The following is a 14,336-nucleotide window of genomic DNA, read 5'->3' on the forward strand; positions in this document are numbered from 1 at the left end:
TTACAGCACAGCGTCAGCGCGTGTAAGTATCAACACGTTTAAATTAAATTGGGGGAACTCATTGTAACAGTGAAGGCTTTATATTAGATGTATTTCTCTCAATTTAGCAACGTGCTGACCATAAATAATCTCTGTCTCATATCTCACTCTTGCTTTTGCTTTTCTTAGACAGCAGCTCATGGAAGTGGGAAAGACACCTGGTGCTCTGTCGAGAGTTAAACCGCAATCAGACCGTCTCTCGTCGACGCTGCAAAAATAACCCTGCGATTACGGCTCTGGGCATATCAAGGTATTGAAGAAAGGCCAGTCTCTCAGACCAAAATATGATCTGAAAGCTGGTTTCAAATGGATCCTCTAATGTTTTAAATGATTCCATATAGGATTAAAGGGTTAGTTCACCTGAATTGTAAAATTAAGTCATCATTTACTCACCCTTCTTTTTTGGATGACAAAAGGAGACTTAAAAAAAAAGTCATGCTCACGCTTGTCTATATAATGGCAGTGACCAGCATCAAACTTGAAAAAAATACAAAAAAAAATGTATACATTCCAAATGTTTGGAGGTATACGATACGATAAACTGAAATTTAATTTATTATTTCATGAAAATTTTGACCTTTGCTGTTGGTCTTCTGTACATGACTGCATTCATGAGACTATTTGCACCGCAGTTCATTCCAACTTACCCACGAAAAGCATGCCACATGTTGAATGTGACACTTTTGCGTATTTAAAAAAAAAGTTTGATGCTGGTTGTGATCCACTGCCATTATACAGAGAAGTGTGAGCAGGACAATTTTTTTAATTACTAATTTTGTTATTAAAAAAAAGAAGGGCCCACGGCATTAACACCATGGTGAATATTCCTTTTTGGTTAACTTTCTCTTTAAGTTCAATATGATTAGCAGTGTCTTTATTTTTTTATTTTTCCTGAAGATGTGATTTTAATATGTGATTTCAGAACGCATGGCACACTGCTGGTCGGTGATGCCTGGGGCAGCGTGTACAGCTGGTCCTGCGAGAGCTAGGATCAATCAATCATTCGTCAGCCAGCGTTAAAGTCGGCTGTAACTGCAGCTGAATGCAGCCACATGCTAGTGGAGAGTCCAGCTTAAGTGCTGCCTACGTATGCACTTTGCTCTCACCACTTCCAGCAGGACTGCTGACTTCAGGAGACCCACTCTGGGTCTGGTGAATTACAGGGATGACGCATTCTTTCTTGGACTGGGTGAGGCTCGCTGGCCAGGGCCGGAAACACAACACTGCTTATTTAAGAAATGAAAGATGATGGCATTTAAAAAAAAATAAATTAGGCCCATTTGGTGGATCGGTTTTATTGTATAGTAGCTCTCTTTCTCTCACTGGACTCTCAGAAAGCCAAAGTAATGTTTATTTTATGGAGTTTCAAAGCCATTCGCTTGTGTGCCATTTCATATTTTTGTTTTTAAACTACACCAGTGGACATACTGAATGGTGTATTTTATAAAGCAGCAGGGTTCTGCTTACTAGTTGTGGCTTATGCTGGAAGATTTTTTTATACAGTTTATACTGTATATCAAGATGATTTTATTAGTTAAATTTAACTATCTGTAATTAAATCAAAATAAAATAGCTTACTCGTTATGCGGTCCTGCTATCTCAGTGTGGAACATCAGGGAAAATGCTACTGTTAAAGGGCTGAATCAACCTCCTCAGCCCATTAGAGTCAGAGTTTCCATTGGCAATGTGCCCCAGATTCCCATCATAAAGGGTGTGGATCTGTAAAACTGCATTTACACACATTCCATGATCTGAAGTATTCTGAAATAAATGCCACTAAATTATGGCACACAGGAAACAACAATGATGTGCTGTTTTGAATGTGTAAAGAATTATTATTGCTAACACTTCAATTTACCTATAAATTTGTGGTTGTTAATATTTTAAGTGTATGTGAAATAATTATCTTATGCTCAAGCTAAACTATAGTAACTGTTTTCTGTTTTAATATGTTTTAGGCTGATTTGGTGCTCAAAAACATTTCTAACTCTTATCAATGTTGAAAACAGTTGTGCTGCTTAATATTTTTGTGGAAATTGTGATGCATTTTTTTCAGGATTCTTTGATTAACAGAAAGCTCAAAAGAACAGAATTTATCTCAAGTATTTTTGTAACAATGTAAAAGTCTTTACTGTCACGTTTGATCAATTTAATGACTTTGCTGAACAGAAGTATTGATTTCTTGGTCCCACTTTATATTAAGTGGCCTTAACTATTATATAACTACTAAATAAGTACAATGTGCTTATTGTGTTCATATTGTATTGCAAAACACTTTTGCTGCTATTGAGGTGGGATACATATAAGGTTAGGGACAGGTTTGGTGGTATGGACAGGTTTAAGGGTAGGTTAAGGTGACGGGTCAACAGTGTTACAGTAATAGATTAGATTACAGAAATTAATTACAGATGTAATTACATGCATACGATTTTTTAAAAATATAAGTACAATGTAAAAACATTTGAACATTAGGGTTTCAAAACCTCTTTATTTTGGTCTGAATGTCAAATCTGAGCAGCTTCTATACAATTTGAATGTGGATAATTTTGTCTTTGCAGTGTGGTAAAGGACTGGAAAGAACAATTCTTTGTTGCTTGGTTGAGAAAACATGTTTATACTGTACATGCCTGAGTTTATTCGCCCCCAATCACAGGCTTCAATCCACATCATACCAAACCTCATTCCAACATTACCAAACTATGCTTTGTTGTGGCAAACGCAACTATTGTTCATTTTATAATCAGCTTTACAATGCAGAATGTATCTGTTTAGCCCACCAATGCATATTTAATCTGATTAATTTCACAGACGTTGTCAACACATAAAGTTTAAATGTGTAACATCATCTGCCAGGAATACTAATGATTCTTATGATTTGAATAGCATCATTTAGTCATGACCTTGAATGACGCTTCTGTTTGCATGCAGCCCGATTAATAATAGCCAGTATTTTCTGACACCCTTAATGAATCATGAGCGAGTGTGTTTATTCTACAGAAATACTAGCAAATAAAAGCTTTCTGTGAATTGTCCAGTTGTGCATGTGGTCCCCTGGCAGCATCCAGCAGTTGATGTAATGTTTTTGGTAGTTGTCAGGGCTACTGCGGTAGTTAAATCCATAGAATCAACACAGATGTCCATGTCCATTAAGTTTAAGAATATGGGTCACTTCATGCAGAGCAACACATGCGTTTGCAACAGAATTGCAGTTTGTACCCTGGACCCTTTTAAACATAATTTTATGCTACTTAAATATGTATCTTTATCAAATTTATTTTAGATGTTTTTTTTCATGTACAGTGTTGTATTACATTTCTTAGACACTCAGCTACATATTCAGGCTTCATGGACTGACTTGTTGAACTGACTCACCAGCAAAAAAAGCTTCAGGTCTTCCTTTGTTCATCTGCCCAGATGTGTTGTGTAACTTTGCTGTGTATTAAGGGGCTCTTTGGCACATGAGTGGGACTGAGTCTGGTTCTCTCAAGCAGGCAGACAGCAGGGAAAGAGCTGTGATTACTGGGAGCTCCCACCAGGCCACGCTCCACTTGCCTCTCTGGGGAAGAGGGCTAATTGTTGCTCCCCTCCAACCTTTGGAGACTGTCTTCTCCTAATAGCCGTCATTAAGCAGCATGAACAATCCAGCGATGGGGGTCGGGCCATAAAGAAAACAGGGATGGGAATCTGAGATCAGCCGTTCCATAAGGTTATATCTCCGGTGTGTATAGCAGTGTAATGTGTTTGCTCTCAAAATGCGGAAAATAAAGAATTATTAAAGTCCACTGTATTCACTGCAGTAAGATATTATATATGTGTATTATACATACATACTGGTAAAAAATGTATAACCTGAATGCACTGTAAGCTAAGTCGCTTTGGATAAAAGCGTCTGCTAAATGCATAAATTATATATATATGTATTATATATGTGTGTGTGTGTGTATATATATATATATATATATAATAGGAATTGTTCGTTAAAATAGTAAAAAAAACAAAGTTTATTTATGTGGTGACTTTAAATATGCGAGTTTGGATTGAATTTTGTAACTTTATTTGTATTTTACTAAATTTATCTAGGAATTTTTTTAATTTTTACTGCAATCGGTAACTGAATCGCAAGATGACGCCAGTTGTTTGTATGAAACAGCGCGAGTCCGACTCCGCACGCAGTGTGCCAGGCGAGAGACGTGATTTATTTTTTAAGAACAAAGTATACAACATTATAAAAATGTATAGCCTACACAAAAATGAGAGACATGAAAATAGTGCCGTTTTTTTTTATAAAGCGTTGCCATGGAGGACACCGCTGGATGGCGCGATTCGAGTATAGACGCCTCCATGAACTGAATGTGAGGAAAAGAGTGGTTAAACTAACAAACAAACAAACAGTTTTTCACATTTGGAGTTTAAAATAAAAGCACAAGGAACGATATGAGCGTGAGTAAACAACCATATACATATTTGCTTAACCGTTTCTTTCTAAGTTGCAAGCTCAGCGCATAAAATGGCTGTCGTGTAAAAATAATATTATCTCCCTAAGGTCGCTATTAACTGCTTGCGAAGTAAAGAGTGGTGTAAAAATTCTTCAGATTTTCTCATTTGAAGTTTCTCTGCGAAAGTAACAGCAGGTTTGGAGCAACATGAACGTGAGTAAATAATCACAGACTTTATTTTTTTGCTGAAGTTGCAGCTCAGTGCGGAAAATGAGTTTTTTTTCTTTGCTGCTGCCTCTTTATATTTGGTCAAGGGTGTTGTTCAAAACAACAGAATTGAGAGCAGATGAATGTGCTCTGCTTTTGATGGCCTAATGTACGCATCTCTGTGTAGTTTGTGGTACACACTGTGTTTGAGGATTTCTGTCCCCCGAGTAACGTTACAGCTGACATTCTCGCTTTGTTCTGGGTTTTGTGCTTGCAACATCTGCACATGCTGTAGCTCCATACAAAAGAGCACAGAGGCCTCTCTCTGAGAAGATCCGGGGCTAAAAGCGCTCCAATGCTGCAGCATATAAACACTCCCGCAGAGCAAAAACAAAGCGGGACAGCAGAAGGTCATGGTAAGTTTAGACGAGACGAGACAGGCAGGCTTTGATGAAGAGTATAGCTGTGTTTACGCTCGACGCTAATGTTTCAGAGTGATCCAGGGCTGAGGACGCAGGAGAAACTGTATCCTTCTCTCTCACTCCCTCTGAGCTCCTTCCTGGGCCCCTCTGCCATCCTCACGCTACATCTGCTCATTAATATGCGCTGTGACCACAATGAAGGGGGAGAGTCGCTCTCTTTAACCTTTGTGCATGCGGCTAATTGTGCTAAGTAGAGGCGCTTAATAGACTGGAAAATAATCACCATATATCTCACGAAGAGAAGCAAATGACCTTCTCAAAAGACAATAGCCATCTCAATTTTAATACGTCGGTGGTTTTATGATATTAAATGTCAAACCATTTGGGCTCCTCTGAATAATTAAATCAAATAAATTAAAGCACCTTGGCAGAACCATCTTGTAGCCTAACCCAATTATAATGCACTGTAAAGCTAATTATTAAGCATGATTACAATTAGTATGATTTTAATAAATGTAACCATTAAAGGGTTCATCACAGTCACTGGCTCTTAGCTGCGTGTGGGAGAAACGAGAGAGAGAGAAAAAGAGAGACTAAACTCAAGAACGGACGATAAGAGAGGACAAGACAAACTGAGATGTCATAATGTGCATTGTATCAATGGCTTTATGCTTATAATAGCCGCTCTCTGGCACTCATCTTATCTAAACCTAATTGTGTAGATAACAGGTTTTAGCTGTTAAAGATATTATATGTTCAATTATATATGCCTATATTTGTAGCTAACCAATAGCATGGTTCAAATGATTAATCAGCTCCTGAATTAGAAAATATTACAGATTTTATTACTGTACTGTATTATCTGTAGTGTTTGAAGAACCTGACTTGTCTATACCATAATGCTTTATTTCTAAATCATAATATAAATGTTCATGTTTCTAGTATTTCTTTTAAATAAATTAAATTATTATTATTATAAATTCTAAAATACCATTATAATACACAAATCGCATTATATGATAAATATAATATGTATTTTGCTTAAAAATAACATACTCCATGTACGTACCATAATACACTGTAGCTAATATTTGCATTTTTAGTCACGGAAAGTAAACTACAACAACAAAAGTAATTGATCTTAGGTCTTATTCTAGTTATATCAGAGGGTTAAATGTTCTTTGATATGCTTCAATAAACAACACAATGACAACCTGTTTAAGCGGACATAAATGAGACAATAAATCGGTGTGCTCTTTTGCTCATACTGTGTCATCCTCCGCTTTTAGAGGATTCATCTTTATTTTATACAGCATAGCAAAAAAAAATTTGTTACATACTTTACAAAATTGCATAATCAAATTATGCATGTTTGGAGTTAAATCCTTAATGCAATCCTTACTTTTGGATAAAGAAAAGAAGGTCTCAAATTCATTGGTACATAAATGTGCCCATATATATATATATATAAGAAAATGCTGCTGTTGTATGACAGATTTTATACTAATACTAGTACACGTGAAATAACAACATCAGTATGTAGGTAAAATATTTTAATCTCATAAATAATTTTGGTATGAAACCCTATACTGTACATATTTACACTTGCTTCTCCACAAAGAGTATTTGGGCATATACAGTCCCCGTGCATTGTGTTTTAGGCTCAAGTTGTGCACATCCAGGCAAGTCTGTTTTCAGCTCAGGCTTCGGTTTCACCAGCTCCAGCTCTGCGTATGTCAGACTGTCCTCTACCACCCTTGGCTTGAGGATGAGAAGAGAACAGGGCGTTTCAGATATATGAAGACTACAGTATATGTGGTCAGAGGTCTGAAAGAGGAGTTTCTCTTGGGAATGTGGGGTCAGAACAACATGAAATTTAGGTATAATTTTAGGATTGTTCATAGACGGTTCTAACTAGGAGTCTCAAGTATGTCGGAACAACCACTTCATCTGATAAACATATATTTCAAATGGTCAAAGGAAGTACTTCTAAAATGGAATGCAAACAAAGCAAGAGGATAGAGCAGTAGGATAGACATATAAATGTTCTCCGATCCCCTGCCAATCACACTTATTTAAAGAAGTCTGTGTTCTGCTAGTAGAGCGTATATAAAACTTATCGTTGACCAACCAGATTACAACCGGATTTCACAATACAATGCTGGACCGTAAAACATTTTCTGTTTTTTGCTGCTTTTCTGCATTTCGGTGATGATTTCCCTGGAAACTAATCTAATATGAATCAAGCATGTTAAATAAATAATCACGCTTTGGAAAGCAATAATAGTAAATAAAATTATAACACCCATAAATGGAAGTTGGTATAGCAATAACTGTGGCGAACATAAAGCTCAATGAGAAAGCCAAATTATTTCCCTCTTGCATGTTTCTCGTTTGTGAAAATTCAATTGAGAGGCTAAAGAAAGTGTGTCGTTAGATGCAAATATTATAAAATTGTGAATGAAAAGATTACACGTCCAAAATAGATTATAAAACAAGTAATTTATCAAGATATATATTTAGGACAATTATAAAACCCTATCAGCATCACTTCATTTTTAAAATGCTTTAGTATGAAAGAAAATAATGCTCTTATGTAAAATTAGTTCAATAAGAGTTAGCATTCCTACCATTTTTGTAGGTTGTGCCTTTAAAAGTTTGGTCCTATGTGGCTTTCTTGGTACAGGTGCTAGAAAAAAATTAAAAGAAAGAAAGAAAAAATATAACGTGTGATAAAATGTGTGATACTTCTAAGGGTTCAACATTTGGTAACATCAAATAATTGAAAGCATTTATTAACTTTGGTTAATGTTAATTTTTACATATACTAATTTCACTGTAAATGACAATTAATTCATGTATTTATAATATAAGGGTTTCAGTCTGTTATGTACCTTTAGCTGGTATCTGTGGTGGTGGTAGCTGTTCAGTGATGTCTCTGAGCTGCGGTTTGTGTCGTCTCTCTTTTCTGTGCATTGCAGGAGAGGAGCTGGACACACTGGTAACTGTCTCTCCTGAACTGGATATATAAAACAGAACGATGTTATTCTTAGAATCAATCTAAGAATCAATCAATCAGTCAATCACTTATAACAGTAAAGCAGTGGTAATCATATTGCATAGGTTTACCTGTTTTCAGGACACTTCACAAGGTAATAACTGGCTAGATAGAGATAGAATTGAACAAGCATAAGAACATACATAAATAGTATGTGTGTGGTAATAAGAAAAACAATCATACAATAAGAATAAAATCTTTTTTGATGTATTTTGAAATGCATTTTGCTCTGATGACAGTATTTTTAAAAGTATCATGTAAATGATTTGACTATAAGTTAAAAAGCTCATCACCTCGTAGTCTTCGTTTGTGCTGCAGGTGCTGACATGTGATAGTCATGGCAAAGACAAGCATACAGACCAGACCGATAGAGCAGATGAGCACAGCACACAGATACAAATCTGAGAAAGATCACAGCAAAACAATGTGCTGTAAATATAAATTCAAAGCGCTGACCTTGCAAGCAACAAATGAACATATTCTTGAACAATGATACATTACTGTTACCTTTTTTTAGTTTTAACAAATGGAATTAAAACTATAATTTACACAGTAATGTATTTTTTATGTTTTATATAAAATGTAATGGACTTTGTAATAATGTAGTGGAAATATTGTAAAGTGTCATAAACCAAAGAAGAATCCTTATTCCAATATAAGCTTGGTCAGAGCTGACCACAAAAATAAACCAAACACTGCAAGCACACTTGGTTGAATTTGGTTTGGTCTTTCTCCACCAGAAGGGAATAGATGTAACACACTAGCCAAAGCTGTGATCCTATCCACTTTATCAGTGATAGAGACCATACTCCAGACTGCAATAAACAACATGTTCTTATTTTATTAAAATAATGAGGTAACAGCATACCTTCAAACATGCGCCATATGACATCAGCTTTTCCTGTGCTCGGTATATGATGTACTGAAAACATTAAGAGAGACATAAGTGAAGCGTGTAAAGTAAAAATAGTAAAAAGTAAAATGTTAAAAAATTAATTTTATTTAAGGAAAAAACTAACATTTTATGAGAACTGAAATCAGACTGCTTTTATTGACCTTTGCGATTAGGTCGTTTTTTTTTTTTTTTTACCAAACTGGTTTTCAGTTGTTGTGGATTTTGTTGTGCTTCACATTTGTATTGCAATTTAACAATCTAAGTTTAGGGGAAAACACAATAATGAAATGTATTAACATTGTTGCATATTTGGCGCAAAGCTCAGCCTGGTCATTCTCCCCAACATCTTGTATTCCATGCATATTTTTTGCAGGGTTATGCTTGATTAGGCTTCAATATAACCAGGCAAGGACATTTAATTTAAAAGGAATTTGTCTTAGAATCCTCTAAAAATGTTTAACCTTTGACTCTGAGAAATGTGGCTTTAAATAAATATATCACAGAAACTCATAAACAGCTATTAATACATACAGCATCCATTACATCAATGATTAAAAAACGTAGTCTACTATTAATTACTGTTAATACTTGATTACCTAGGAAACAAAATTCAGATCTTTGAGAATATATGGAAAATCATATTTTCTCTCATTCTTTTAAAAAAAATTTCTTCTTTAAATTCTTACTGCAAGGCATTTTTTTAAAACATCAGGTTAAGGGAAAATTGCTTACAGATGTTGAGGGCACTGCTGGACAGAATTTCTTTCAAAGCTAATTGTATGATATTAAGGTAAAATGTCAAATTAGCTGAATAAAATTTACATCATTGTATGTTGAAACATAATAAAGGTTCTCACTCTCTTAAAATTGTAATTTGTGTGCCACTAGCATCACAAAAAAATAAACAAAAAAATAATAATTTCATGAAGTTTCCTTAACACTCCCTCCATTGGGTAGCCAAACAAAAACATAGTTCTGCCCCCAAACCAACACCATTTCTTGTGTCAGTGTTGCTGTGTTGGGATTGGGAAGGTTAAGATGTGGAACCAAACGTAAATGTAAATCAATCTACAAATAGGTATCTTTACATATTCAGTTAGAAAGTATTTTAATGTAATTTCACATTGTTAATTACTAGAGCAGTGAAAAGCACAAGGGCTGAGCTCTAAACAAACCCTTCCAAAAAACCTACAGAAGCCCTGATCATCATCATATTATACTTTTTATCACCATTCTCTCTGTGTTCTGGGTCCTAACGGATCCTGTTGTGCGTCTCCGCTCACATGAACTACATTAGCACCGACTCTGCTTGAAATTACGACCAGAACGGCTGTTACTTCATCCGCAGCAGGTATACAGTTACACATCTGATCTGCATTTTCTTTCAAGTCAAAGCCATTCTATTAAACCCCTGCTAAACTGAAGGTTTCAGCACATTTTCAGATCTGCAGACACATTGTGCAATAACACTAGAGAATAATGTGCACACTACATTCCAAGTCAAATGGGTGGGGAACAGCGAACAGTATGTTTGAGTGCCGCTTTTGTTTTGGGAAAGCATTAAAGGGGTACTATTATGCTTTTTCACTTGTTCAACTTTAGTTAGTCTGTAATGTTGCTGTTTGAGCATAAAAAAGTTATCTGCAAAGTTACAAAGCTCAAAGTCCACTTCAAAAGGAGATATTTTATTTAACAGAAATCACTTTTCAAAAACTACAACGAACCACTCGTTTGGACTACAACGTATATTTTCCAGGATTTGTGATATCACAAATATCGACGAATAGGACGAGACCTGGTTGAGCTGCACTAAGGCAACAAGTGTTATCACTATGTCGGAGACACGCTAGCTTTCCCAAGGCAGACGAATTTAGTGGTTACAATAATCCGGGTTTAAATCGTGCTCAAATTGATTTGATTTTGACGCAATATTTACACTGAAGCTCGCAGGCGGCTATGGTAAGGGGAATGGCATTTCCCGACCAGGCAACGAGTGCTGCCAATCACAACACACACTGGCCCAGCTAACCAATCACAGCACATTTCGTATTTCAGAAGGCGGGCCTTCATTTGATACAGGAACTATTCGAGCCGTTCATGCCAGACTGGGGAGAGAGGTGTTGTTATAATGTAAAATAATGTGTTTTTCGAGCAACCTAGTATGGGAGCCTGTTCTAATACACTCCCAAAACAAAATCAAGACTTTGAAAAAAAGCATAATAGGACCCCTTTAAGTCATTTTCTGCCCGACCCTGTGGCTGTAGAGTTGGTTGAAGTGGTTAACCCCGCTCTGTGGTACTGCTTTGGTCTATATTTATGGGGTATTTCAGCTGGTTGACATTTTTTTGTTGTATCTTTCACAAGACAAATTCCCCGGTTTAAGTCAACCTACGACCTTCATTTCCTTCCTTATTGCCTCTTGTTTGTTTACTCTATCACTTGGTTTTATGTTGTATTTTTGTGTCTCAGATTTGGTTAAGTGGGGTGTCTGTGGTTGTCTAACCCCTACAATAATATTCTGTTGCTTTTATTCCTTCAAAACCACATCTTTATATATGTGAGATATATGCTGATGTTTTATCTTCAAGTAAATCATCAGCTACATATGCACGTTATGGAATGGTTTTAAAAAGTATTTTTACTGCATTTATCTCTCTAAACAAAATCTGCTTAAATGTACAGTGATTTCATATACAGTGACTTATTACTTTTTGTTTTTTTATTTAGCTTATAAAATGTCAGTTAAACAACAAAATCTTTAAGACGCAATGGTTAGTCATGGCCAGTGATGTAGCATAACTGTAAATAAATTCACTTTTTGAACTTTATAAATGATTAAGATCTACTTTAAAGAAATAGCTCATCCAAAAATGAAAATTGGGTCATCATTTACTCACCATCATATTGTTCCAAACCCATATGACTGTCTTTCTTCAGTGGAACATAAAAGAAGAAATATGACTTGTGCACCGTATTCCAAGCCTTCTGACGCCTATAATAGCTTTTGTGTGAAGAACAGATTGAAATGTAATTTATTATTCACTGAAAATCTTTACATCTACCCTAGTTCTCACTGGCACATTTTTGAGAGAACAGAACGTATCTTTTCAAATGATTCATTTCACAGGATCTGACTTATTCTTGGACTGATCCAGTTCTCAAGTTCAACTCTTGATGGTGAAGATTTTCAATGAATAACTAACATTTCAGCCTATTAATCACACAAAGTGATTTTTAAATGATTGAAAGCTCTAGTATATTCTTCAGAATCTCCTTTGTGTTCTACAGAAGCGAGAAAGTCATTGCAGAAATTAAGTAAATGATGACAGAATGTTTATTTTTGAGTGAACTGTCACTGCAAGTGCATGCAACAATACTTATTTGTTCTCTTTATTGTTGCTAGCATCAGGCAATTGCCGTTTATCATGCAGATGATTAATCCAATGGACGCTGAGCCTTTGGAGACCTCTTGCTGTCCGAACACCATAGGAAAACTCATAATGCAGCCAGAGTAAATGTTTTCAGTTGCATCCTTGCCAAGTCTCCTCTCTCTGTCCCCACAGCATATCCAGGTTGCTCTCGTTAACAGCCTCAAGGTCTGTTTGTATTGGCCCAGAACACATTTATAGTGGAAATGATGTATATATGTGGAAAGTGGAACCCTGAGACTTACAAACACACTGAAGCTTGCATGTAAGAAAAGGCTACAACGTGAGAAATGGGAACATTTACGCCTCATTTTCACGTTGATTATTTGAAATTTTATGGACCATTCGAAAACTATTTGGATTTGGGCTTTGAACTGTTGACATGGAGTAATGTCACTATGCGAATCTGATAGTCGCTCTTTTGTGATGTTCTGAAAAGACAGACCATCCCCTCTGTAAAAGAAGTTTACAAATAGCTAACAAAGAACTTTGTCACCAATTGTGAAATTGGAAGTGACCCTCTGTTGGATGATCTAAAGGATTAGTTAACTGGAGGAAACAGCTGTTGTGTGGTTAGCCCTGACCGTAGCAAGACATCACTCTTCCACCACATCCAACTCAACCACAGTGTTCGCTGGCGCTAGTGACTAGATCCTGAATTGAACGTTTGTTTTAAACTCCAGATTGCTAACTTGGTTAAAAAGCTTTCACATTGTGCATTTGGTCATTTGCATTTTGCATATTTCTGCACTATTCTTTGCCATTTTGTAGTACAAGTAGTGCAAGTGTTCACACTGATGCTTTGGGCTTTGGTTAGCTAACATGCTAAAGTTAACAGCAAAACCAAAATGAGAGGATCATCAACTGAAAAAGGCTAATGCTTCCATGTAGTGTAATAAAAAAAACCTGTGCTTCATTCCAGACAATAGTATCATTAAGAAGCCATATAGAAGGCTGAGTACAGTGTATTATACATAATTTAAGACACTGCTTTAAAAATCCTCAAGTTACCTCGTAATTCCATGCTCCCTGTTCCATTCGACGAGGCCCTCCACTTGTTTCTGTGCTTCCGTATTTCCTGCACTTTACAGGTATAGTTGCCCCCGTCCTCCAGGGACACATTCAGGATCAGCAAACGGTAGATCTGACCGTCCATTTCTTCCCACAAGTGGAACTTGCTCTGGGGAAAGTGTTTGCTGTAGTTGCCATAATATTTGCTCTTCTTCATGCCCATCCTGACCACGAGGTGCTCGTCTTCAGGGGTGGGGAAGTAGAGCCAGCGTAGCACCAGGACATTGCTGCTTCTCTTTCTCTGAGACACTAAGCAGGACAAAGTGATGTTGTCTCCCTGCATACACATGCTGACTGGCCCAGGGGTGACGGTCACATTTAGAGCTTCACTCAGCTCTGGGAAATACATGGCGTAAAAAGAATAATAGCGTGTTTAGACTTTCTCTATATTGTTGCTGCTGATGTAATATCTGCTGTATTATATTAAATACAGTATATCTGATTTTGTGATATGGACTTTCAAAAAAGTTCATTACCTATCTAAAAAAGGTATTACCTATCATGATTTAAATGTGTTGGCAAAAGAGAAATAAAATACATTTTAATCATAAAAAGAAAAGTAAAGAGACGACAAAATTGCTAATTTATTTTTCCAAATGTTTAAATATGTTTTCCTATATATAGAACATTTTATACCTCAAAAAGATAATTGCATACAATAAAAGCTGTAGTAATTAACCATTTGTTGAGGTTAGTTGTATGAAGTTATAAATGATAGAGATTTATCCTGAGATAATCCCCCCCCCCCCCCTTATAAAATGTTTTTCCCTCATCCCTCTC

At 36.2% G+C, this 14,336-nt stretch overlaps 3 protein-coding genes across 3 annotated transcripts in view; 2 read left to right on the top strand and 1 right to left on the bottom strand.

Annotated features, from left to right (window-relative positions):
• The window catches only part of wdfy4 (WDFY family member 4), a 46,221-nt gene extending 44,319 nt beyond the window's left edge, over nt 1-1,902 (top strand). Inside the window, exon 62 of the mRNA XM_016276766.1 lies at nt 962-1,902. Within this exon, the coding sequence (XP_016132252.1) occupies nt 962-1,028 (67 nt within the window). The 3' untranslated portion in view covers nt 1,029-1,902. The remainder of the gene's footprint in view (nt 1-961) is intronic.
• A 2,692-nt stretch (nt 1,903-4,594) lies between these two features.
• cunh10orf71 (chromosome unknown C10orf71 homolog) overlaps nt 4,595-14,336 on the top strand; it is a 28,290-nt gene continuing 18,548 nt past the window's right edge. The window contains exon 1 of the mRNA XM_016276768.1: nt 4,595-4,688. The gene's annotated coding sequence lies outside the window, so the exon portion shown is untranslated. The remainder of the gene's footprint in view (nt 4,689-14,336) is intronic.
• Nucleotides 6,533-14,336, bottom strand: part of vstm4a (V-set and transmembrane domain containing 4a) — an 8,787-nt gene continuing 983 nt past the window's right edge. The window contains exons 2-8 of the mRNA XM_016276769.1: nt 13,497-13,892; nt 9,031-9,084; nt 8,456-8,563; nt 8,234-8,267; nt 7,999-8,123; nt 7,735-7,793; nt 6,533-6,865 (exon numbers count right to left, since the gene is read on the bottom strand). Coding sequence (XP_016132255.1) covers nt 6,704-6,865; nt 7,735-7,793; nt 7,999-8,123; nt 8,234-8,267; nt 8,456-8,563; nt 9,031-9,084; nt 13,497-13,892 — 938 coding nt within the window. The 3' untranslated portion in view covers nt 6,533-6,703. The remainder of the gene's footprint in view (nt 6,866-7,734; nt 7,794-7,998; nt 8,124-8,233; nt 8,268-8,455; nt 8,564-9,030; nt 9,085-13,496; nt 13,893-14,336) is intronic.

Source organism: Sinocyclocheilus grahami, unplaced genomic scaffold (genome assembly GCF_001515645.1).
Source record: "Sinocyclocheilus grahami isolate Dianchi unplaced genomic scaffold, SAMN03320097.WGS_v1.1 scaffold106.1, whole genome shotgun sequence".
NCBI lineage: Eukaryota > Metazoa > Chordata > Actinopteri > Cypriniformes > Cyprinidae > Sinocyclocheilus > Sinocyclocheilus grahami.